At 44.1% G+C, this 21,239-nt stretch overlaps 1 protein-coding gene across 3 annotated transcripts in view; it reads left to right on the top strand.

Moving 5' to 3' along the window:
* herc2 (HECT and RLD domain containing E3 ubiquitin protein ligase 2) overlaps nucleotides 1-21,239 on the top strand; it is a 52,107-nt gene that overhangs the window by 14,819 nt on the left and 16,049 nt on the right. Inside the window, exons 10-61 of one of the 3 annotated variants that reach the window (XM_031730546.2) lie at nucleotides 672-845; nucleotides 1,011-1,199; nucleotides 1,283-1,434; nucleotides 1,989-2,146; nucleotides 2,243-2,356; nucleotides 2,677-2,928; nucleotides 3,019-3,212; nucleotides 3,291-3,491; nucleotides 4,041-4,269; nucleotides 4,397-4,521; nucleotides 5,022-5,200; nucleotides 5,291-5,475; nucleotides 5,826-5,981; nucleotides 6,084-6,269; nucleotides 6,385-6,561; nucleotides 6,946-7,049; nucleotides 7,138-7,288; nucleotides 7,378-7,592; nucleotides 7,678-7,810; nucleotides 8,028-8,155; nucleotides 8,271-8,466; nucleotides 8,576-8,709; nucleotides 8,954-9,130; nucleotides 9,211-9,347; nucleotides 9,479-9,630; nucleotides 9,726-9,917; nucleotides 10,009-10,196; nucleotides 10,269-10,461; nucleotides 10,552-10,734; nucleotides 10,818-11,002; nucleotides 11,659-11,806; nucleotides 11,907-12,100; nucleotides 12,216-12,455; nucleotides 12,541-12,679; nucleotides 12,857-13,030; nucleotides 13,494-13,636; nucleotides 13,728-13,995; nucleotides 14,306-14,448; nucleotides 14,566-14,664; nucleotides 14,750-14,918; nucleotides 15,013-15,138; nucleotides 15,250-15,358; nucleotides 15,567-15,706; nucleotides 15,793-15,983; nucleotides 16,071-16,176; nucleotides 16,328-16,419; nucleotides 16,514-16,689; nucleotides 18,561-18,672; nucleotides 18,967-19,048; nucleotides 19,136-19,370; nucleotides 20,277-20,454; nucleotides 20,689-20,770. In XM_031730546.2, coding sequence (XP_031586406.1) covers nucleotides 672-845; nucleotides 1,011-1,199; nucleotides 1,283-1,434; nucleotides 1,989-2,146; nucleotides 2,243-2,356; nucleotides 2,677-2,928; nucleotides 3,019-3,212; nucleotides 3,291-3,491; nucleotides 4,041-4,269; nucleotides 4,397-4,521; nucleotides 5,022-5,200; nucleotides 5,291-5,475; nucleotides 5,826-5,981; nucleotides 6,084-6,269; nucleotides 6,385-6,561; nucleotides 6,946-7,049; nucleotides 7,138-7,288; nucleotides 7,378-7,592; nucleotides 7,678-7,810; nucleotides 8,028-8,155; nucleotides 8,271-8,466; nucleotides 8,576-8,709; nucleotides 8,954-9,130; nucleotides 9,211-9,347; nucleotides 9,479-9,630; nucleotides 9,726-9,917; nucleotides 10,009-10,196; nucleotides 10,269-10,461; nucleotides 10,552-10,734; nucleotides 10,818-11,002; nucleotides 11,659-11,806; nucleotides 11,907-12,100; nucleotides 12,216-12,455; nucleotides 12,541-12,679; nucleotides 12,857-13,030; nucleotides 13,494-13,636; nucleotides 13,728-13,995; nucleotides 14,306-14,448; nucleotides 14,566-14,664; nucleotides 14,750-14,918; nucleotides 15,013-15,138; nucleotides 15,250-15,358; nucleotides 15,567-15,706; nucleotides 15,793-15,983; nucleotides 16,071-16,176; nucleotides 16,328-16,419; nucleotides 16,514-16,689; nucleotides 18,561-18,672; nucleotides 18,967-19,048; nucleotides 19,136-19,370; nucleotides 20,277-20,454; nucleotides 20,689-20,770 — 8,485 coding nt within the window. Of the gene's footprint in view, nucleotides 1-671; nucleotides 846-1,010; nucleotides 1,200-1,282; nucleotides 1,435-1,988; nucleotides 2,147-2,242; nucleotides 2,357-2,676; nucleotides 2,929-3,018; nucleotides 3,213-3,290; nucleotides 3,492-4,040; nucleotides 4,270-4,396; nucleotides 4,522-5,021; nucleotides 5,201-5,290; nucleotides 5,476-5,825; nucleotides 5,982-6,083; nucleotides 6,270-6,384; nucleotides 6,562-6,945; nucleotides 7,050-7,137; nucleotides 7,289-7,377; nucleotides 7,593-7,677; nucleotides 7,811-8,027; nucleotides 8,156-8,270; nucleotides 8,467-8,575; nucleotides 8,710-8,953; nucleotides 9,131-9,210; nucleotides 9,348-9,478; nucleotides 9,631-9,725; nucleotides 9,918-10,008; nucleotides 10,197-10,268; nucleotides 10,462-10,551; nucleotides 10,735-10,817; nucleotides 11,003-11,658; nucleotides 11,807-11,903; nucleotides 12,101-12,215; nucleotides 12,456-12,540; nucleotides 12,680-12,856; nucleotides 13,031-13,493; nucleotides 13,637-13,727; nucleotides 13,996-14,305; nucleotides 14,449-14,565; nucleotides 14,665-14,749; nucleotides 14,919-15,012; nucleotides 15,139-15,249; nucleotides 15,359-15,566; nucleotides 15,707-15,792; nucleotides 15,984-16,070; nucleotides 16,177-16,327; nucleotides 16,420-16,513; nucleotides 16,690-18,560; nucleotides 18,673-18,966; nucleotides 19,049-19,135; nucleotides 19,371-20,276; nucleotides 20,455-20,688; nucleotides 20,771-21,239 lie in introns of all 3 variants that reach the window. The other 2 variants (XM_031730548.2, XM_031730545.2) reach the window with 2 other exon arrangements.

Here is a 21,239-nt window from a genome sequence, read left to right as displayed (position 1 = left end):
GAAAACGGAGAGAACAGAAACAAATAACCCAACTTGAAGTCTTTCCCAAGCACTGAAAATGGAAACAGCCAACTTAAAAGCACCAATTCGTTTGTCAAACTATCTCAGATATTTCATAAAATTTGCCATAGTGCTTCTTGTCAAGTTTGCAGTATCATAGAGCTCCGAACTGTATTTTGCTTAATTTGAATATGTTCTCAAATTGGACTTTTAACAAAATATCTTTCAACCAATATTTCATGATAAACTATTATAATGCACAACCTGTAGTTTTGCCTTTTCATTGGCTCTGAATGAATAATAATTAATGTTTTTACTTTGATTTAGTGCCAGCCTCCATCTCCAAACAGCAGCTATTTAATCTGCATTAATTAAAAAGCAGTGTGAGGGCAGATGAGAAACTAAATTAAATACATTGATTTAGAGAGGCAGATCTTTTATATTTATTTTAAACAGGGAGGAGAAAAATTATCACCCTGTTTTAATAAACAACATGCAGGAAAATCGAGACAGTAGGAACAAATAAAGTGCTATCGAAATAAATTGTGTTGCTTCATGTCTCTCTTGGGAACACGTCTTAAAATACCCTGTTTTGTTTTTTTTGTTTTTTTCCATTCATGGTTGAGAATGAAGCTAATTAATATTTCATGGATCTTTGCTGTGGTTTCCAGATCCTCACAGCCCCTCTGAGTCCAAATGAGAGTTTCCTGCGATACTTGACGTTGCCTCAGGATAACGACCTGGCTATCGACCTTCGTCAGACTGCTGTAGTAATCATGGCTCACCTGGACCGCCTAGCTTCTCCTTGCAGCCCTCCACACTGCAACTCGCCTACATCACACAAGGTGACCCCTCTTTTTATTAGCTGTCACTGCTGAAGTGATTGGTTCAGTTGTTTTTACATTTTTAAGTATTACATAAATCCACATTTACTTAAATCAGATTTGAATATGTGTTTCCTAAGTGGTTAATGCTCACACTTAAACCAATGCTGTGTTGTTTTGTTCCAGGGGACTTTGCAGGAAGTGATTGCCTGGGGCCTCCTGGGTTGGAAACTTTACGCCAATGTTAATGGACCCATTCAGTGCAAAGCCCTGTCGAGCCTCGGGGTCACACAGATTGTCTGTTCAGAAAAAGGGTTTCTTATCCTTTCCAGCAGCGGTGCTGTTTACAGCCAGAACTACAAGAGCACAACCCTGGTCAGTTCTGTCAGTTCCTCTGAGGTCGATCGTTTCATCTCTGCATCTGCAGCAGGTTGAGTCTCTGAATTGTTTTGTTGCAGGCCCCTATGCTAATCCACGTTCTAAGCTCCAGAAAGATTGTGAAACTTGCAGCTCATCCTGACGGGCAGCATTACTTGGCCCTATCGTCCAACGGGGAGGTGTTCTCCTGGGGGTGCGGTGATGGTGGCCGGCTTGGACATGGAGATACCACGTAAGCAGCCAGAGGAAAAAAATGTCCATAGTTTAAAAAGGCTTGCACACATTTTGTGTTTCCATCTTTTGGGGAGCTGTAGTAGTGAAGAGTGTGTGGGGGAAGACATACAGCAAAGGGCATCAGGTTGGACTTGAACTCAAGCTGCTGCATTTTCAGCCTTGTGACAGTCGCTGCCTATATTTCCACTTTATTATACTGAATGTGTTTGTGTATCACAGATATAACAGTGGAGTGGTAGAGTCCAGGTTTTTGGAGCATTAACTTAAATTGTGGAGATCTATTTAGGTTAAATTATTGATGAACAGGTGGTGAAGATATAAAGTGCATTATTTCCTAAAATCTGGGACATTTCTATTAATGTTTTATGCTCGTAGGCCAGAGACAGAATCAAAGGCTTCTGATGATAGAGTGAAATCCCCCAACCCTGCCAATTCATTTTAAAAGAATCTCTGTTTTTAGTAAAATCATAATGAAGATAAAATATAAATGATAATTATTAATGGTGATGAGCTTCCTGAAAAATTTAGCCTTCCATTTTTACTTTATTTCAGATACCTAGAAGAGCCTAAAATGATTGGAACCTTCAATGGAAAACAGGCAGGAAAGCATGTGGTACATGTTGCTTGTGGGAGCACATACAGTGCTGCGATCACTGCTGATGGCGAGCTCTATACATGGGGAAGAGGGAACTATGGTCGGCTTGGCCACGGTGAGCTCCAAATGAACTGCCCCTGATAGATATTCTTCACTTTTTTTGGTCTCTTTGTCTTTACTGAAATTAGTTGTAATCTGTTGGGGTTTCTAGGCTCCAGTGAGGACCAGACTACTCCCATGGTAGTGACAGCATTCAAAGGACTGAAGGTGGTGGATGTGGCATGTGGTAGTGGTGATGCCCAAACTCTTGCTGTGACAGAGAATGGTAAGCATGCTTCCTGTGGATGATTTAAAAATGCTGGAATTAAAATCCAGGGATTAATGTTTTTAAAATGTCTGTTAGTTAAATAATTGAAATGTATCCCCCAAAAAAAAAAAACCCTTTAAGGTTTCATGTGAATTGCTCAGTGTTGTTGTGTCCGACCTGTGTCACCTGTTACAGATCCTTTAGCAACAGTAGCAGCTGGTGTGTTTCTTGCTTCTTGTTAGCCAGCATATCGGCCATTTTTAGCTTGATTTCTGATCATAGAAGCCGCTAGAAATCACCCAGGCTACAGTGTTTAGCTTCTCCATCTGTTACCACAGGTCAGGTGTGGTCCTGGGGTGATGGAGATTATGGTAAACTGGGCCGAGGAGGCAGTGACGGCTGTAAGACGCCCAAGCTGGTGGAGAAGCTGCAGGATCTGGACATAGTGAAGGTGTGCTGCGGAAGCCAGTTTTCAGTAGCCCTCACCAAAGATGGTCAGGTGTACACCTGGGGGAAGGGAGACAACCAGCGCCTTGGTCACGGCACAGATGAGCATGTCCGTTACCCAAAGCTGCTTGATAGTCTACAGGGTGAGTGAGCTTGACCTTAACATTGATTTTCAGAAGCTTATTTAAAAAACAACAAAAAAACCCAACAACAAACGCATTGTTTGCAATCAGGAAAGAAAGTTGTGGACGTAGCTGTGGGGTCAACACACTGCTTGGCCCTCACTGATGATGGAGAGGTGCTCAGCTGGGGCAGCAATGACAAGCTACAGCACTTTGATACGCTCTTTTCCAATAAGAAGCAGCCTAAAGCTCTCCCGGGGCTCAACTCCAAACACATAGTTGGAATCTCCTGTGGACCCGGACAGGTAAGATACCATCACTGTTGATCTCGTAATGTTAGTAAAGGACGAGACACAGATCAGTTATCATTTGCTTGTTTTTAGAGCTTTGCCTGGTCCTCGAGCTCAGAGTGGTCTGTGGGGAAACGTGTGCCCTTTGTGGTGGATGTTTGCCCCATGACTTTCGAGCAGTTGGACTTGCTCCTGCGGCAGGTCAGCGAGGGCATGGATGGCAGCTCAGACTGGCCCCCTCCCCAGGAGAAGGAGTGCATGGTAGTCGCCACACTCAACCTGCTCAGGCTCCAGGTAGGAAACGACCTTTGAATGGGTGAGATTTGATTGGAAATGCTTGTAGAAGTAGAATTTTTCCTCTACATGTTTGTTTTGTGATGGAGCAAATGATTTGATATTAAGTCTATATCATACAATATTACTGGAGAGTGGAACAGAATTGTTTTGGTGTGTATGTGCTGTTTTTGAACAGCAGTTCTGTTTTTTTCTACATTTACTTTTTAGTTAACTTTAATAACTTTGCAGTGGAAGAAGACTCCATCTCTTTAGTAAGAATTTCACTTTGTGTGTTTTTTGATAGTCGGGCCTGAGTCATGTCGTGCTGGACTTGGTTCAAATTTTCTTGACATGCTTAAATAGATGATTCAGTGAAAAGTCCAAATTTGTCTTAGACTTCCCCAAATTATTATTATTTATTATTATTTTTGTTTTCTTTTTTTTTGGTCATACTTCTGTCCTGTGGTTCCCATTTTAAAAATTTAATTATCAACGAACTAAACAATCAAAGAAATGAAAGGAAATAATTATTTATTGCAGCCCTAAACCTGCCCTGTTTTTCCTCAGCTGCATGCAGCCATCAGTAACCAGGTGGATCCAGAGGAGCTGGGGCTGGGCCTTGGAAGTGTGCTGCTCAACAACCTGAAACAAACAGTGGTGGTGCTAGCTAGCAATGCCGGGGTGCTCAACACAGTGCAAGCAGCTGCCCAGGCTGTCCTCCAAAGCGGCTGGTCCGTGCTGCTACCCACAGCTGAGGAAAGGGCAAGGGCTCTGTCCTCACTCCTGCCTAATGCTGGTGAGTACAAATCAAAACATCTGGTAACACTGATTCAGTATGAAAATTAACATTTAATAGTCCATTACCTGTGATCAGTTTGATGGAAGTGCCTGCGGAGGCTGAGTTTTTAACTTTTATTTTCCAGCATCTGGAAATGAGATGAGTGTGAGTCCTGGCCGGCGCTTCATGATTGACCTGTTGGTCAGCAGCTTAATGGCTGATGGAGGGTTGGAGTCTGCACTGAATGCAGCCATCACTGCTGAGATACAGGTCGGTGTAGTAAATGCATGAGTCAGCACTTGGTTGTCTGTTTGAAATGCTGAGTAAATTCTCTCTTGACTGATATTTGGATATGTGACACAAGGCTCACTCATTTTTGGCCTCTCCCCAGCACAGAATGCCAGTGCAATGCAATTTTAGTTTATTTTTTTCAGTGTGAAAAGTGGCAGCAGAAATTGTAGCTGGAAGTGCATAGAAGGAAACAACGGTACCTTATGGGCCTCTGACAGTTGTTGCAGGCTGTGTTGCCACAATGCGTAATTGCTTTTCTGGGGGGGTGCACATCAGGTTACAGCGTAGTGTTTCAGAAGCACTTGTAATTATGATGTGCCTGTGGCATACGTATAACAAAGTGTAAATCCCACTTTAGAGCACACATGGACAAAATGTGTGACCAAGGACCAGAACCTGCCCATCGAACATCTCCATGTGGTCCCTGACATCCTAAATGATGGTAATAATTTTGTGTATTATATTTTTTTTCATGATAGGACATCGAAGCAAAGAAGGAGGCTCAGAAAGAGAAGGAGATTGATGAACAGGAAGCTAATGCCTCCACCATACACCGGTGTCGCACCATGCTGGACAAAGACCTCATCAACACGGGCATCTATGAGTCGGCAGGGAAGCAAAGCTTGCCCCTTGTGCAGCTCGTACAGCAACTCCTGAGGTACCTTCACAAATTGTGCTGCACATACTCCTGTAATGCGGCATAATGCCTCGCTCCCTGCTAGCATATTCATGGATTTAACTTCTGCAGGAACATCGCCTCCCAGACCATTGCAAGGCTAAAAGATGTTGCTCGTCGCATCTCAAACTATTTGGAGGCAGAGTATGTCAGTAAGGAGCGCTCTGCATCTTTGGACCTACTGCTGCGCTTCCAGAGGCTGCTGGTCAGCAAGCTTTACCTGGGAGTCAATGGCACAGAAAATGTTAATGGATACAGTAAGTCTCTTCCAGCTCTTTAGTTTGTGTAGACAGAGGTTACAAGCAAAGCAGTGCTGTCTCAGTGAGGTGGACAGTGAGTCTCATATATGCATCCAATGTGTGATTTGGCCATAAATCTGACATCAGCCTAACCTGATGTGCCTTCTGTTCCAACCAGCTGATTGGTTCGGCACTGTGCACGGTGTCCAAACATGCATGGAATGAGTGCTGTCGACTTTATGTTAACTATCTCATATCTATTGAGGAAATGTTATTTCACAGTAACTGTTTTTATGGTTTTAGTCCCCACCTCTAATTAAGAATGAGTTGCAGAAAGGCAGTGTGTGATTTCTCCGGTGCTCTTCTAGATCCTGAGCTCCTGGGTGTTGGTTCCTTGTTAAAAAAGTACATCGCTTTGTTGTGCACGCACATTGGAGACATCCTCCCAGTGGCAACAAGTATCGCTTCTACTGGTTGCCGCCACTTTGCCGAGGTCTCTCGAGTCATTGAAGGAGATCTAACTGGTAAAAAAAAAAAAATCCCTCAGACTTGTATTTTCAGCATATTTATGCTTTAGAGATGTTTGCAACACAGTACTGAATACTGTACTGTTTGTTCTTTGGTAGGAGTGCTTCTCCCTGAGCTGGTGGTGTCCATCATCCTTCTCCTCACCATTGACGCTGGTCTGATGCAGGAGACCGGCTCGATCCCTCTCCTGGCTGGACTCCTGGAACACTTGGACCGTTTCAACCACCTGGCTCCAGGACACGAGAGGGACGATAATGAGGATCTGGCCTGGCCAGGAATTATGGGTAAAACAACATCTATGTTTTACTTGAGTGACATCCTAAATTTTAGGGCGAAGATGAGATGCTACTCTGTGTGTTTATTGTTAGACTGTAACTAGACTTTCTGCTGTGTTGGCAGGGTCTTTCTTTACAGGGCAGAGCTCCAAGAACAATGAGGAGGTTTCACTCATCCGCAAGGCTGACCTGGAGAATCACAACAAAGATGGCGGCTTCTGGACTGTAATAGATGGAAAAGTGTATGACATCAAAGACTTTCAGGCCCAGTCCCAGTCACTAACAGGAAACAGTATCCTGGGTAAGGCTAACAGTAGTTTTGGAATGTAATGTGACATCCAGGATTAATTAAAATACTACAGGGACACCCTAACTGCTCACTGTTGCAAACATGGCTGATATGTAAATTTTTTTTTTTATATATATATATATAAAAAAAAAATAATATGCCAGTTACAGATGCTGCAATAACAAACCCTTATATCTAGACTAATCGCTGTACACTTGGGTAACTCAAAGGTTTCTTTTGTACCTTGAAGGAGAGGCTAAAAATAACCCCAAAGCGATGCTCTGAGACTTTTAGTAGTTTCTGTATTTCAGACATGCAAAGAGGCTGGACTTTGTCAAAGGGTTATAAGAGAACAGTTGTCAGAACTCGTGCCATTTGTTCTTTGTGGTTTAATAGCCCAGTTTGCAGGAGAGGACCCTGTGGTTGCTTTGGAAGCTGCCCTGCAGTTTGAAGACACTAGAGAGTCCATGCAGGCCTTCTGCGTTGGCCAATATATGGAGGTAACAGTTGTACTTTTATTTTAAACACAACTTCTTTTCTTCTTTGGTGGCTTTAGCCTTTGATATTGGGACTTTTTATCATTTTCAGCCTAACCAGGAGACGGTCACTACTCCAGACCTCAGCAGCCTTTCTTCTCCACTTATTGACACTGAGAGGAACATGGGGCTGCTCCTGGGTCTGCACGCCTCCTACTTGGCCAAGAGCACCGCCCTGTCCCCCATGGAGATTGAATGTGCCAGTGGGTTTAATGATTTTACATCAGCCTGGTTTATAAATTCACACTTCAGGTTGGAATTCATTTAACACAAGTGTTTGCTCTCTGCACAGAATGGCTCCAGTCCTCCATATTTTCAGGGGGTCTACAGACCAGTCAGATCCACTACAACTACAATGAGGAGAAGGACGAAGACCACTGCAGCTCCCTGGGCACAACCACTCCTGATAAGGCCAAACTTTATTCCCGCAGAATAACTCTCAGCGATCATGCACAGCCTTTCCTGCAGGCCATTGCTGACAACAACACTCAGGACCATACTGTGAAGGTACAATCAAGGCAGAAATGCCCGAAGAGGTTGTTTAACAGTGAGAAGGAGGCTGATGTTTTGCTTTTTGTTTGGAATATTTTAGGACTTCCTATGCCAAATAGAGCGCTGCTGTAAGCAGTACCATCTTATTGCGCCCATCACCTTCCTCCCAGAGCACCCTGTGGAAGAAGTTGGTCGCCTGCTGCTCTGCTGCCTCCTCAAGCATCAAGACCTCGGTAACTTAGCAACTGAACCCAGAGTGGTCACATAAGGAGAAATTAGAGGCCAATTATGGCTCACTAAAATGTGTTTCTTCTTGTATTTAATTATACTGAGATTCACATGAGTTTCCTTCATGTAACACTGCTAATACCACACAAAGATATTTCCTAATGAAACTCATCAATGCTGAGTTGCATGTGAAGTTTTAAGTAAAAACCTTTCCTGTCACAGGTCACGTTGCGCTCTCACTTGTCAGTCAATGTGCCTTGGGTGTGGACCAGGGAAAGCAGAGGTCCCTCCCTAAATCTGTGATTGACGTGTGCCGCATGGTCTACCAGGCAAAGTGTTCTTTAATTAAGGTATGCTTTCTGCTTGTGAAATATTTACACGTTATGCGCAGTTAACCTGTGATGCAAAAGCAAGCAGCAGGATGAACGGAAATGCTAATGCAATGATTGCTTTCTCTTATTATAGACCCATCAGGACCAAGGCCGCTCTTATAAGGAGGTGTGCGCCCCTGTTATTGAGCGTCTGCGCTTTTTATTTAATGAGCTGCGTCCAGCTGTAAGCAACGACCTGTCTATAGTGTCCAAACTGAAGCTGCTGAGCTCCCAGCCACGCTGGAGGAGCATCACCCAGAAGCTCATCAGGGATCGTAGGAAAAAAAGAGGTGGGGCATCAAGAATCTACTGCAGGGTAACAGTTTCTTTCTTTATAATCCATCTGCTGTTTTTAAATGTGAATGTTATCTTTTTTTCTTCTTCTTTTTTCTTTTTTAGTGCCTAAGAAATCAGAGTCGGCTGATATAGAAGAGCCAAAGCTGGAGAATGAAGGGACCAATGAAGAGGAACTTAATGTTAACATCAGCCCCGCTCCTGCTGACAGGAAATCACCCACTGACAAAACAGCCAAGGTAGTTTAACAAGATTAGTTCATAAGATAAAAAAAAAATGGCCAAAAAACATAAAGAAGATGGCTTCAGTTTAAAATCTATTCACCTTCAGACACAAAGAGAGTTTGGCTCAGTCTGAATTTGTAGATTTATTTATGTACATTTGTGTTGCACTTTCATCCCTTGCAGTTGTAGTTAGCAGGACAGTGGAGTGTGTGTGTGTCTGCAGAGTTTGTTGTCAACCTATTATTGCATGTCTTGGCAGCAAGACAAGTGGCAGCCGCTTCTTAACACTGTGGCCAGCGTCCAGAAGTATCGCTGGCTGAAGCACAGCGTTCAAGGTGCTTTCTCTCAGTCCAGCCTCATGGCCACCATTGTGGACTTTGCACTGAAAGAGGAGCCACTGGATGTGGAGAAAATGAGGAAGTGTCTTCTCAAGCAGGTGGGAGTGGGTGTGTGACAATGTTTTAAAGTAGAGTATATAATACAGGTGGAAATTTGATTAATTCTGTTTCCTTATAGCTGGAGAGGGCTGAAGTGAGACTGGAAGGCATTGACACCATGCTGAAGCTGGCCTCTAAAAGCTTCTTGCTGCCGTCTGTGCAGTATGCAATGCTCTGCGGCTGGCAAAGAATCATACCAGAAGGGACCAACATTGGGTAGATCACCTGGTTTAAATCCATGTTAAAATTACACTTCTTGTTTGTTTGTTTTGAAGTTATTTGTAATAATCACATGACAGTTATTCTAATGATGTAATCCTGGTGCACTTGTTGTGTTTTCTTCTCAGAGAGCCCTTGTCTGACTGCCTGAAGGATGTAGATCTGATCCCTCCCTTCAACCGCATGCTTTTGGAGGTGACGTTTGGAAAGTTGTATTCCTGGGCCATCCAGAACATTCGTAACATCTTGCTTGAAGCAAGCGCTCGCTTCAAAGAGCTAGGTGAGTGCTGAAAGATAAGTGGTTAATTCGTTTCACACTATTCTTAGACCTGTTGTAGACAAACCAGCTGAATGACCACCTGTTCTTGTGACCAGGTGTGCAGCCAGTTCCTTTACAAACCATCACAAACGAGAACCCGGCGGGACCAAGCCTTGGAACCATTCCGCAGGCCCGCTTCCTTCTGGCCATGATACACATGCTGTCCCTGAAACACGGCTCTAACAGTCTCAGTCTGTTGCTGAATTCAGGCATATTGGCCCTCACACAGAGTATTCTCAGACTGATAGGTGAGTAGTGTCCAGTCAAAGGCAACCCAGAATGAAATGGAGTGTGTACATATTGTTTGCGGTGTTTGACGCCTCTTTTCTGATGTTTCAGGACCCAGCACAGACAGCAGTGATGAGGACCTGAGTTTATGTGCACACGGAGGCTCAGCGACAGTCCTGGAGGAGTCCAGAAAAGAGGCAGCTCCCGCCCCTCTACCTGCCTCTGGCCCCGAGCTGGCTGCAATGATGAAGATAGGTACCAGAGTCATGAGGGGAGTCGACTGGAAATGGGGCGATCAGGTACCTAAATCAGTTTTACTCTAGCTGCTTATTTTATGGACATATTTAACATTATGTGCGTGGTCTGTCCAGGATGGCCCAGCACCAGGTCTCGGCAGGGTCATTGGGGAGCTGGGTGAGGACGGTTGGATCAGGGTTCAGTGGGATACAGGCAGCACCAACTCCTACAGGATGGGCAAAGAGGGAAAGTATGACCTTAAACTTGCAGAGCCACCACCAGCAGCCCAGCCCCCTGCTGAGGACTCAGACACAGAGGACGATACGGGTCAGTTTAAAGGACAGGCTCAGTAGAGATCCTCACAGCTACAGGCAAAGTGTGTTGTTCCAGTAATCACCTGTTACATCCTTTATACAGAGGGAGAGCTGATTGAGAAGAGCAGCCATCCTACGGCAATGATGCTAACCAGCACAGTCAACCTGCTGAAGACACTGTCACTCTCAGCTGGGATCCATGCTGAGGTGCTCCAGTCAGATGCTACACGGACCCTGTGTGGCCTTCTCAGGATGCTTGTGGAAAGTGGCGCTAATGACAAATCCGGTAATTGGATTGCGGTTTTCTTTTTCTTAAGGTCTTATATTGAGCAGCATGTTATTCTAACCTGACCTCCTCTGTGCTGTCAGGCTGTCACTCGCACAGATTGGTGTCTCGGGAGCAACACAGGAGCTGGTGTACCCTCGGCTTCATACGCAGCATTGCTCTCATGCCGCAGATGTGCAGCACCCTCAGCACCTCCGCGTGGATCGGACTGCTCATCCGAATTGTTGAGGGACACCAGTCCTTCAATGCTATTACCTTGCAGAGACAGGTTGAGTACCATGATTGTGTGCAGGATTTGCTTCCTCTGCTATTAATGATGCCATTCTTTAGTCCTAGAAAACTCTATCCTGTTACGTAGAGGAATTGTGTTGTTCATTGTTAAATATAGTTATAAGAAGCGTATTAATAAATTATTTTGGGTTCTAAACAGATTTGTTAACTGCAGTTTGTTAAACTCTGAGAATAAGAAAAAATCACAAAGAATAAGATTCTCAACATTTACAGTTAATCTTTCCATTAACTGTAGTTTAGATGAAAGGTTTTGCTTCTTCTCACTCCTACAGTCCAAAAACAAGTTAAAGAAACAGCTTTTGTAGTTTCTACAGAAGCACATAATTTATTTTGGTTGCTGGAAACTGGATATGATGATTCTTCATAGGGACTACATGAGAGGTCTATTACAATTTAAAAAGTACTGCCGTTGAAAAATAAATCAGATTAATTGATGCATTCCCAGCTCACTACAGAAAGAGAGCTAACATCAACTAAGCAGATGTTAGTTGATCCTTTTTTCTTTTTTTTTTTTTTTTTTTTTTTTTACTGTTTTCATCAGGCAGTTTAATTTAGACGGTTTGATCAACCAGTAAATTAGCCACAGTCTCAGCGGAGATGTTATCTTTTCTCCCATCCACCCTGTGTTTCCAGATCTTGGCACTACGTCTCCTTCAGGCGGTCCTGCCTTCATGGGACAAAACGGAACGCTCTCAGGACATGAAGTTCCTGGTGGAGAAGTTGTTCGGCTTCTTGGGAAGCTTGCTGAGCACCTGCTCATCAGACCTGCCACTCCTCCGAGGTGCTGCAGTGGCCCAGGCCTTAAAGTAACAGATGCAATGCTTTTTTTTTTTTTTTTTTTTTTGTCATTGTATTTTTAATTGGTTGTTCCTTCTCAGAAGGTTCCCTGAGAAGGAGGAAGTCCCGCCCACAGGCGTCTCTAACAGCCACTCACAGCAGCACGCTGGCAGAGGAGATTGTGGCTGTCCTGCGTACTCTGCACTCTCTCAGTCAGTGGAACAGCCTGATAAATGATTACATCAACAACCAGCTGAGCTCCATCGCAGATGTTATGGCAAGCTGCCAATCTGAAGCGGTAAGATTGATTGTGGCATTATGAGTCCAATTATCGTGTTGCTTAAATGTTAACTTACGAAAGTGCTTTTATTCTGCCAGTCAGCTCTAACAAAGCGGTTATTATAAATGTCCAGAACTGTCAGTGTTTCCTGGAGGAGTGTTTCCCTGATTTGGAGGGTCCCAGAGTGGGCAGTCTGATGGCAGTGCTGGCGGTGATTGGTGGGATCGACGGGCGCCTCAGGCTTGGCGGCCAAGTCGTTCACGAGGAGTATGGAGAGGGAACGGTCACACGCATCACCCCAAAAGGGCGCATCACTGTCCAGTTTCATGAGATGAGAACCTGCAGAGTTTGCTTGCTCAGCCATCTTAAAACGGTGCGGGAATGCTGTGATACACACAGATGCATTGAAGCTGGCTCCACTTAGCAGTCTGACTTTATTTAATGTTTCTTCTCTTTAGCTTCCTGCCATATCCTTCAGTGTGCAGAACCTGCCATTCACTGAGCCCATGTTGGCCGTTTGGGCCCAGCTGGTCAGCCTGGCTGGAAGCAAACTGGAAAAACAACGCATGAAAAAGTCACTTAGCCGAGGGCTTACAGGTGCAGACTTGATTCCCATGCATGTAACTGGAAAAAAACAAACAATTTTTGAGAAAAATCATCAACTCTGTTTACAGCAGTATGTTTTATAGTATTCTGGGAATATGTAAGACTGAAAACATTTGTTTGGTGAGAGACTGAAAGTTTAGTGGGTGTAATCAAAGCTGTTGTTTCCAGCCGACCAGGTGGACCTCTCTTTGCTGCGGTGCCAGCAGCTGAGGCTTTATGTTTTAAAGGCAGCTCGGGCCCTGCTGTCTCATCAGGACAAACTCAGGCAGATCCTCTCCCAACCTGCAGTGGTGGACATAGGACCCAATCCCAGTGGTAAGACCTCACCCAGTGAAAGGCTAGGTTAGTACATCTTAAAAATGGACCGAGGAAGTTTGATCGTTAGGGACTGTTACTGCTGTTTGATCTAGTTTAGTGACTTCAAGGTTCAGTTCACAGGACATTACTGAGATATCAGATGTGTTTCCATACTTAGTGCAAATTCTAGCCATTTAAGGTTTGAAGGCCTTGCACACTGTGGGTGTTTTCTTAAAATGTACAGCAAGTTGCCGATCAGAGTTTAAATCTTTATTTGTTTACCTTTGAAGTGAAAATGTAGAGTTTATTTTAACCTTGAAGTCGAGGGCATGGATCAAGTTTAGGAAAATCTTGTGAATGCAATAACTTGAGAAACAGGCAACATAGGATTTTTAAATTTCTACCATAGGTGCATCTACTATGAGGCTGAGGGGTACCACTGGTAGCCGCCAGTATTTTTTTTCCCCAATCTAGATCTTGTCCAGAACTTGTCTGTCTCTGTGTGCAGAGGATCCAGTGGTGTCATCTCCTGATGTGGGCGACTTGTCTCCTGAGGGACCTCTGCCTCCACTGATTCTCCTGCAGCAGCTGCTTTCTGCCGCCACACAGCCTTCCCCCATCAAAGCCATTTTTGACAGGCAAGAGATGGAGGTATGTCAGTCGAGCTGATTGCAGACAGCTGGTGTCAGCGGTAATGTTGCTGATGTATTCGGTGCGACTTTGACGTTATATGTATGTGCAGGCGGCAGCTCTGGCAGTGTGTCAGTACCTGGCTGTGGAATCTGCCCACCCATCCTCACCGCTGTTTGAGGAAAGCAGCTCTAGTGAAGCCACCACACCCATCACCACGCAGCACATCAGACCACCCAAACAGAAGAAACAGAAGTCCTCCCCTATCCCGCCCTTACCCATAGTCGGCCAGCTCATGGAGATGGGATTCCCTCGGAAAAACATCGAGTTTGCCTTGAAATCTCTGTCTGGGACTACAGGCAATGCCTCCGGTATCCCAGGTATCTTATCACATGATACAGAGTGCTTGGTAGATTGCACTATAGGTAATTTCATGTGAAATCAAACATATCTGGAAAAGGTACCCACGTACATTAAAGGCCTGTAGGTCAGGAAATGTTAATAGTATGAAGGTAACATTTTTCAGTGGATCCATTAAATATACTAAAGTTCTTGTGCATAAAAAAAAAAAACAGCTGATTTTGAAAAGATACAGTATGAGATACCGATTTGTTTTTCATAAAACGAGGCCTGCTTGCCTCATGATGTTTAGACATTTACCTCAGGAGAGTAACTGAGCATATCCATCAGGTGTTGAGAGTCTGGTGAGCTGGCTGCTCGACCATCCAGACGTTCATGTCACTGAGCTGTCAGATGCCGACACTGTGTCTGATGAATACTCAGATGAGGAGGTGCTGGAGGAGCTGGAGGAGGCAGAGCCGGCATTCTCTGTGGTGTGTTCCTTTCTCTTTTATTTCTGGTGTGACCCTCACAGTCACCTGTCCCTCAACCTGTCAGATTCAATTATTAATACCTTCATATATGATAAAAATAAATGTCTTTCACATTAGCCTTCAGGTGCAGTTGTGACTGAAAGCCAGATATTTAAGAAGCGATCTGATTTCCAAAGCAACGATGATTACGCTGTTTATGTGAGAGAGAACATTCAGGTGAGAGTGTTGGCTTTTGTATGTTTTCTAAATCTGCCTTAAAGACATGATGAATTGGTGTTACGACTCAGCGGCTTCCCTACAGGTGGGGATGATGGTGAAGTGCTGCAGAACGTACGAGGAAGTGTATGATGGAGATGTGGGGAAAGTGATTAAGCTGGACAGAGATGGGCTTCATGACTTGAATGTACAGTGTGACTGGCAAAATAAAGGAGGAACATACTGGGTTCGCTACATCCACATCGAGCTGCTTGGTAAGATAACAGTTAATGTGACGCTTTGCAGGGACGCTAATAACATGAAGTAAATAGACCTAAGAAACCTGTGTCTGTGATTTTGCTGTTTCAGGATTCCCACCACAGAGTTCTCCTTCTCACATAAAGATTGGTGACAAAGTGAGGGTGAAGCCCACAGTCACAACACCAAAGTACAAGTGGGGCTCTGTCACACACAGGAGTGTGGGGGTGGTTAAAGGTAAGCAGAGTCACTCCAGTCTTAACACAGAGTATCTTCTGTTTTTCTTCTGTTATTGTAACTTGAATCCACCGTTTATTGTGCTAATAGAGCCTCGTTGTTTGTTTTTAGCTTTCAGTGCCAATGGAAAAGACGTGATTGTGGACTTTCCACAGCAGTCCCACTGGACTGGTTTGTTGTCTGAGATGGAACTGGTCCCCAGTGTTCATCCTGGAGTGAGGTAAAGATGTACTAAATTGGTATCTTAGTATGTGTGCTTACAGAGTGAGCATATTCAAGTATATTCAAGAAGAGGGAGGTATATAGTTTGTTTTCAAAGCTAAGAAACTTGCAGTGAAATAAATGGACCAAGACCCATAAGGAAAATAGGTGAATTAGATTTTGCTTGAACTGTACCTTTTACATGAAACCCTTGTTGCTTTCTCCAGATGTGATGGCTGTCAGATGTTTCCTATTAATGGCCCCAGATTTAAATGTAGAAATTGCGATGACTTTGACTTCTGTGAAAACTGCTTCAAGACACGCAAACACAACACCAGACATTCCTTTGGCAGGATCAATGAGCCTGGTTAGTCCTACTTTCGCCAACATAAAAATCTGCGGTGCTTCTACGTGCATGTGCATAAACCTGTCCTCCACCTTCTTCACAAACAGGCCAGTCTCCAGCTTTCTGTGGCCGTTCAGGAAAACAGCTCAAGAAGCACCACAGCAGCCAGCGTGGGATGCTGATTGACGATTGGTCTCGAGCCGTCAAGAGCCTCAACGTATCGTCATCGGTTAACCAGGCTTCGCGCCTCATCGACTGCAGTGATCAGTGTTGGCAGTCCTCTGGCTCACAGGGAAAGGTAAGAGTGAATTGCATAGTCTAATAGGCCGGATGACAGCCTGATTAGTTTGCTTTATTAACGTTTAATGCTTTGTTTTCTTTGCAGCACTGGATTCGTCTTGAGCTTTTCCCAGACGTTCTTGTTCACAGGCTAAAGATGATTGTAGACCCGGCGGACAGCAGCTACATGCCCTCGTTAGTAGTGGTGTCAGGTGAGTTCAGATGTTTTTCGTTTTTGTTAAATTGTACTGATATTAGTATTTTTCCCTTTTGTTTGAGCAGATGACAGTTTAATTTTACACTTTGAGACCAATTGTTTGTTTTTTAGCATTTTGATCATTCTGACATTTTCTTAACATGCAGGTGGAAACTCTTTGAACAACTTAATTGAACTCAAGACAATTAACATCAATCCCACTGACACCACTGTCCTCCTCCTTTGCGACTGCACTGAGGTTTGTCTGCTTCAATAAATGACAGCTTCTAATTGTTTTTGTTTTCCCCCTAAGCTTAAGTGTTGTAATAACTTTATATAAACACCCCCAACAGTATCACAGGTACATTGAGATTGCAATCAAGCAATGCCGCAGCTCTGGTATCGACTGCAAGATTCACGGACTCGGCATTGTGGGACGCATTAGAGCTGAGGATGAAGACCTGGCTACAGTCCCTTTCCTGGCCTCTGACAATGAAGAAGAGGATGATGAAAAAACAGCAGCTGGGAGGTGAGATGAGGCAATGTTGGATCCAGGTTTCTCCACATCTGACAGTCATGTGCTGGGTTCGCGGTTTTTTTTTTTTGTTTGTTTTTTTTGTTGTTTTTTTTTCTTTCCTCTCCTAAGTTTAGCATTTACAAAAATGCTTTTTTTCACATCAGTTGACCTGAGGAAGAATTATTTCCAGGTTCCGATCATACATATGTGCGATTCGCTTTCCAGGGGATAGCCTATGAGTTTGTGGTTCTACCATGTGGCCTGTCACTGAACCCAGTGATGTTTGTGAGATGCACTGAGGCAGCAGTGGGTACTACTCAGGCAAAAGAGCATTTGAGTAGCAGCACACATTAAATTCTCTCCCTGCTGCCAGCTCCTACCTGTCAACAGGGAGAGAATTTAGACTTCCAGATAAATATGGAACAGAGCATATTGAGACCCACTGAACATATTAACTTCACTGCGCTCAGTCTTGATGCCCTCCAGTGAAGACTTTCTCTCCAGAGAGACTGGTGACGATGCAGTCAACCATAGCTCTGTGTTGCAGGAGCAGCTCTGTTACCCTCAGACAGTGCCAGACGCTGCTGAGCCTGATGGATTCCTCTTTAGCAGGGATACCACTGGGTACATGAGAGGTTTTCCGCTCTGGGTGGCCTTACTGGGATTAGACAGTCATCGTGACTGCCTCCATGGACTGCTCACTTGCTCTTTGCCAGTGGAAGAAACCCAGGTTTTGTGGCTCAGGTCAGACTCTGGGCATGGTTTTAGCCAGGAAGGTGGTCTCCATAGATGCCTCCCTTGTGGACCAGGGTGAACTTATGAGGGGAGAACAGTAAATGATAGTTAGGTGCCCCACAGAGTGTTCATGCACATTAACTGTCTGGAACTGCTGGCAGTTTATCAGTCGCTAAAACATTTCCTCTTTTGGCTAAAAGGGCATCACGTTTTAGTGAGGTCAGACGCTTCCACGGTTATGGCTTATATCAATAGAAAAGGGGGCCTGAGGTCACGTAGATTACACACACTGGCCCACTAACTGTTAGTCAGCGTTCATCTGTAGTCATTGACAGCGACTTGTGTTTGGAGAATTTTGAACTTGTCCATGGATTTAAAAGAAAAAAAAAAAAACACTGCCCTGGAGACTTCACCCTGAAGCAGTAAAGCAGATCTGGCTGCAGTTCACTCAGTTGCCCGTGAACGTTTTTGCATAAGTGGAGAGTGTTCAGTGCCCACACTGGGGGCTCACGAATGGCCAAGGACCCTCCTTTATACATTTCCCCCAGTGGCCCTCATTCCCCCAACTTTGGCCAGATAGGGAAAGGCGCCCACACTAGGCCAGGTAAACACTGGCTGGCAGAAATTTGCAGCTGCTCTTCAGCTAACCGTGGCCTTTGCCACTGTGCAGAGACTTTAGGCACAGGGGGAAATATTCCACGTCCACCCAGAGAGGCTAGCTCTTTGGCCCTGGCCTGAGTAGATCGACCTGAGCATGCTTGGGGCTCCTTTATAGTGCTATTGACACTGTTCAGTGTGTTAGAGCGTTGTTCACAAGCTACATGAGCACAAATGGCATAACTGCTGCTTAGAATCACAGGGCATCCCATTTTTTGTGCTCTGTGGCAGCGATTCTGTTATTTCCTCAGGCTCTGGTTAAAAAGAGTAAGACCTTTGTTACTATTAAATTCTATTTAGCAGCTGTTTCAGTCTGCCATATTGATTCTGAGGGGAAGGCCCTAGGCCAGCACTCCCTGGTAGTGGCTTTAAACTTGTGACTGGTTGCTATAACTTAACTGTGCAACAATGTTTTATTAAAGATTTTTATTATTATTTTAAAACAAGGAAAAATTGAATCCATATTCGGCCTCTCTCGCTTTACTTTTCAGTCTTGCGCGGAAGAAGCCGTCAGGACTGGAGTCTGCAGCCACCATCAGGACCAAAGTTTTTGTGTGGGGTCTGAATGACAAGGACCAACTGGGAGGACTCAAAGGCTCCAAGGTGCCGTTTATCTCCTAATGAATCAGTAATTGAAAGTTTAGGGCTTGTGTGTATTTGTCCAAATTAAAAACTATGTAGTATGAACACTAACCAATGATTTACACGCTTCATATTTTAACTTTTTTTCCCCTCCTCATTAATATCTGATGTTTGTTTTTTCCAGGTGGGGGGGTGTGTGTGTGTGTGTGTGTGTGTGTGTGTGTGTGTGTGTGTGAGAACAGCATGGACAGGAAAACATCCTTTGGGTGTGCATGAGCGAGCTGCACTCTCTAATCTCTTTTGGTGTGTTCACAGATCAAAGTGCCGTCCTTCTCCGAAACCCTGTCTGCACTCAATGTGGTGCAAGTGGCCGGTGGCTCCAAAAGCCTCTTTGCAGGTGAGGAGTGAATAGAAATGCTTTTGAAGCTCTGTCCATTCACATGTTGTGCTACAGTAGTGTGTAACTGATATGTCGTCGTTGCAGTGACTGTCGAGGGGAAGATTTACGCATGTGGTGAGGCAACTAATGGCAGATTGGGTTTGGGCCTCTCCAGTGGGACCATCCCAATCCCCCGTCAGATCACCGCACTCAGTAACTACGTGATAAAGAAGGTCGCTGTGCATTCAGGAGGACGCCACGCTATGGCCCTGACTGTGGACGGGAAGGTGTTTTCCTGGGGCGAAGGAGACGACGGCAAACTTGGGCACTTTAGTAGAATGTAAGTCATTGAATGTGGACACTGTGCACACCTCAGATACTTAATGCACCCTTTATTATCTCACTGTGTATTTTTAGCGAACTCTGACGTGTGTAATATCCACATGCAGTGATGAATTAATACACGAAATAAAATGTGTGTAGTTTTCCAGACAGTCAACAGTCAGTCAACAGCTCATACACTGTGGGACTACATGCCGATTGGCTCAGTTTAATTATAATAAAACACTTCTAAAAGGGTAATAGCTTTTATTTTTTCGGCTTTGAAGGTCCGGTGGATCTTCTTCAGTGTAAGGTTGAAGTATAAATTGATCTCACGATTTCACAAGCTGTGTTCCATCTTCAGGAGTTTGATTTGACAGTTTACGGTCTTCATATAGTCTTGTAGCTGTGCTCTTCCTTAATCGTCATTGTGATTTATTCTTAAATAAATGTTTTCATGATTTATCAGCTTTAAATCTCAATTAAAGTTGTTGCCTGCACTGATTATGAAAAAAAAGTCAGTCAGCACAATATGATGATTACACTTACAATGCACCTTTTTTGTTTTCTTGTTGTAGTCAAGGCCTTTCCTTTGTACGGATGCTCTTGCCCATTTCTTTAAAATGTCATTTCTTTATAACGTTAGCTAAGGCTGTTGGGTGCAGATATGCTGTAGTGAAGGGAGGCCAACAGGGACTAAAGCTGTGTTAAATCTATGTTGCAACTTAACCGGAAACTCCTTTTAACTCTACCATGTAACGTTCCAAGCCATTTAGTTGATGCAGTCTGTGTCAGCGAGACGTGTAGTTAATTTTTTACATCGTCATATGTGTGTTATGGACAGCAGTTTCTAATGAAATAGAATTAAGTCTGGACGATTAAGAAGAGTCTGATTTTTATTTGTTTGCTTTATTTTTTCCTTTAGGAACTGTGACAAGCCCCGGCTGATTGAGGCGCTGAAGACGAAGCGCATCCGTGACATCGCCTGTGGCAGCTCTCACAGTGCTGCCATCACATCCAGCGGGGAGCTGTACAGCTGGGGATTGGGTGAATATGGCCGACTCGGACACGGGGACAACACCACTCAGCTGAGGCCCAAACTGGTAAGCTCAGCCTTTGTTTACTTTACACACATGGCTGCCCAGTGCGTCATCAGCTGATCAAAGAAAGATGATATTTGCATCCAATATAGTCCATGATGAATTCACAGACTTTACACAGTAGACAGTACACAGTAGAATTCACAGCTTTGAAGCAGCAGACAGATTGGTTGCTACATACAGACTTAACTGCATGACGTGTGATTTGATCGTCTTACTCTTCTGTCTGTCGTCCAGGTGAAAGTACTTCTGGGACACCGTGTTATCCAAGTGGCTTGTGGGAGCAGGGATGCTCAAACTCTAGCCCTCACTGATGAAGGTATTGCTCTTATTGCCCTTAAAAGTAGCCCTACAGATTAACAGCTGTTGGGTTTGGCAACATATAGTGACGTTGTACTGTCAACATTGTTTGTGATTGTCGCTGACTGATGCAATTGGATTGAAACTAGGGTATTGTTATTGTTTTTATTTATATAGCACATTTAATTACAACAGCAACGTCGACCAAAGTGCTGTAAAGGAATACAAAATAACTACTAACTATATTATCTTCAATCACATCTGTCATTTAAAAACTGTCCAACAGGCAGTAGTCCCAGCAGCTCTGTCTGGTTTTGTAATGGATCAGTGAAGTCTGTTCTCTTATATCAGCAAAACACGACCAACTAACAGTGAAAAGCAGCATTTAGATCTAGACTTTGATCAAGCCTCCTCTTTAAAAAAAAAATACACTCATGCAAGTTTTCTTAAGTTTTAACCTTTTTTTAAAACGGTCTTGTCCGACAGCT

This window comes from Oreochromis aureus, linkage group 23 (assembly GCF_013358895.1).
Source record: "Oreochromis aureus strain Israel breed Guangdong linkage group 23, ZZ_aureus, whole genome shotgun sequence".
NCBI classification, from domain to species: domain Eukaryota; kingdom Metazoa; phylum Chordata; class Actinopteri; order Cichliformes; family Cichlidae; genus Oreochromis; species Oreochromis aureus.
Note: the sequence above shows the minus strand (reverse complement) of the source record. Positions and strands in the feature narration are given on the sequence as shown.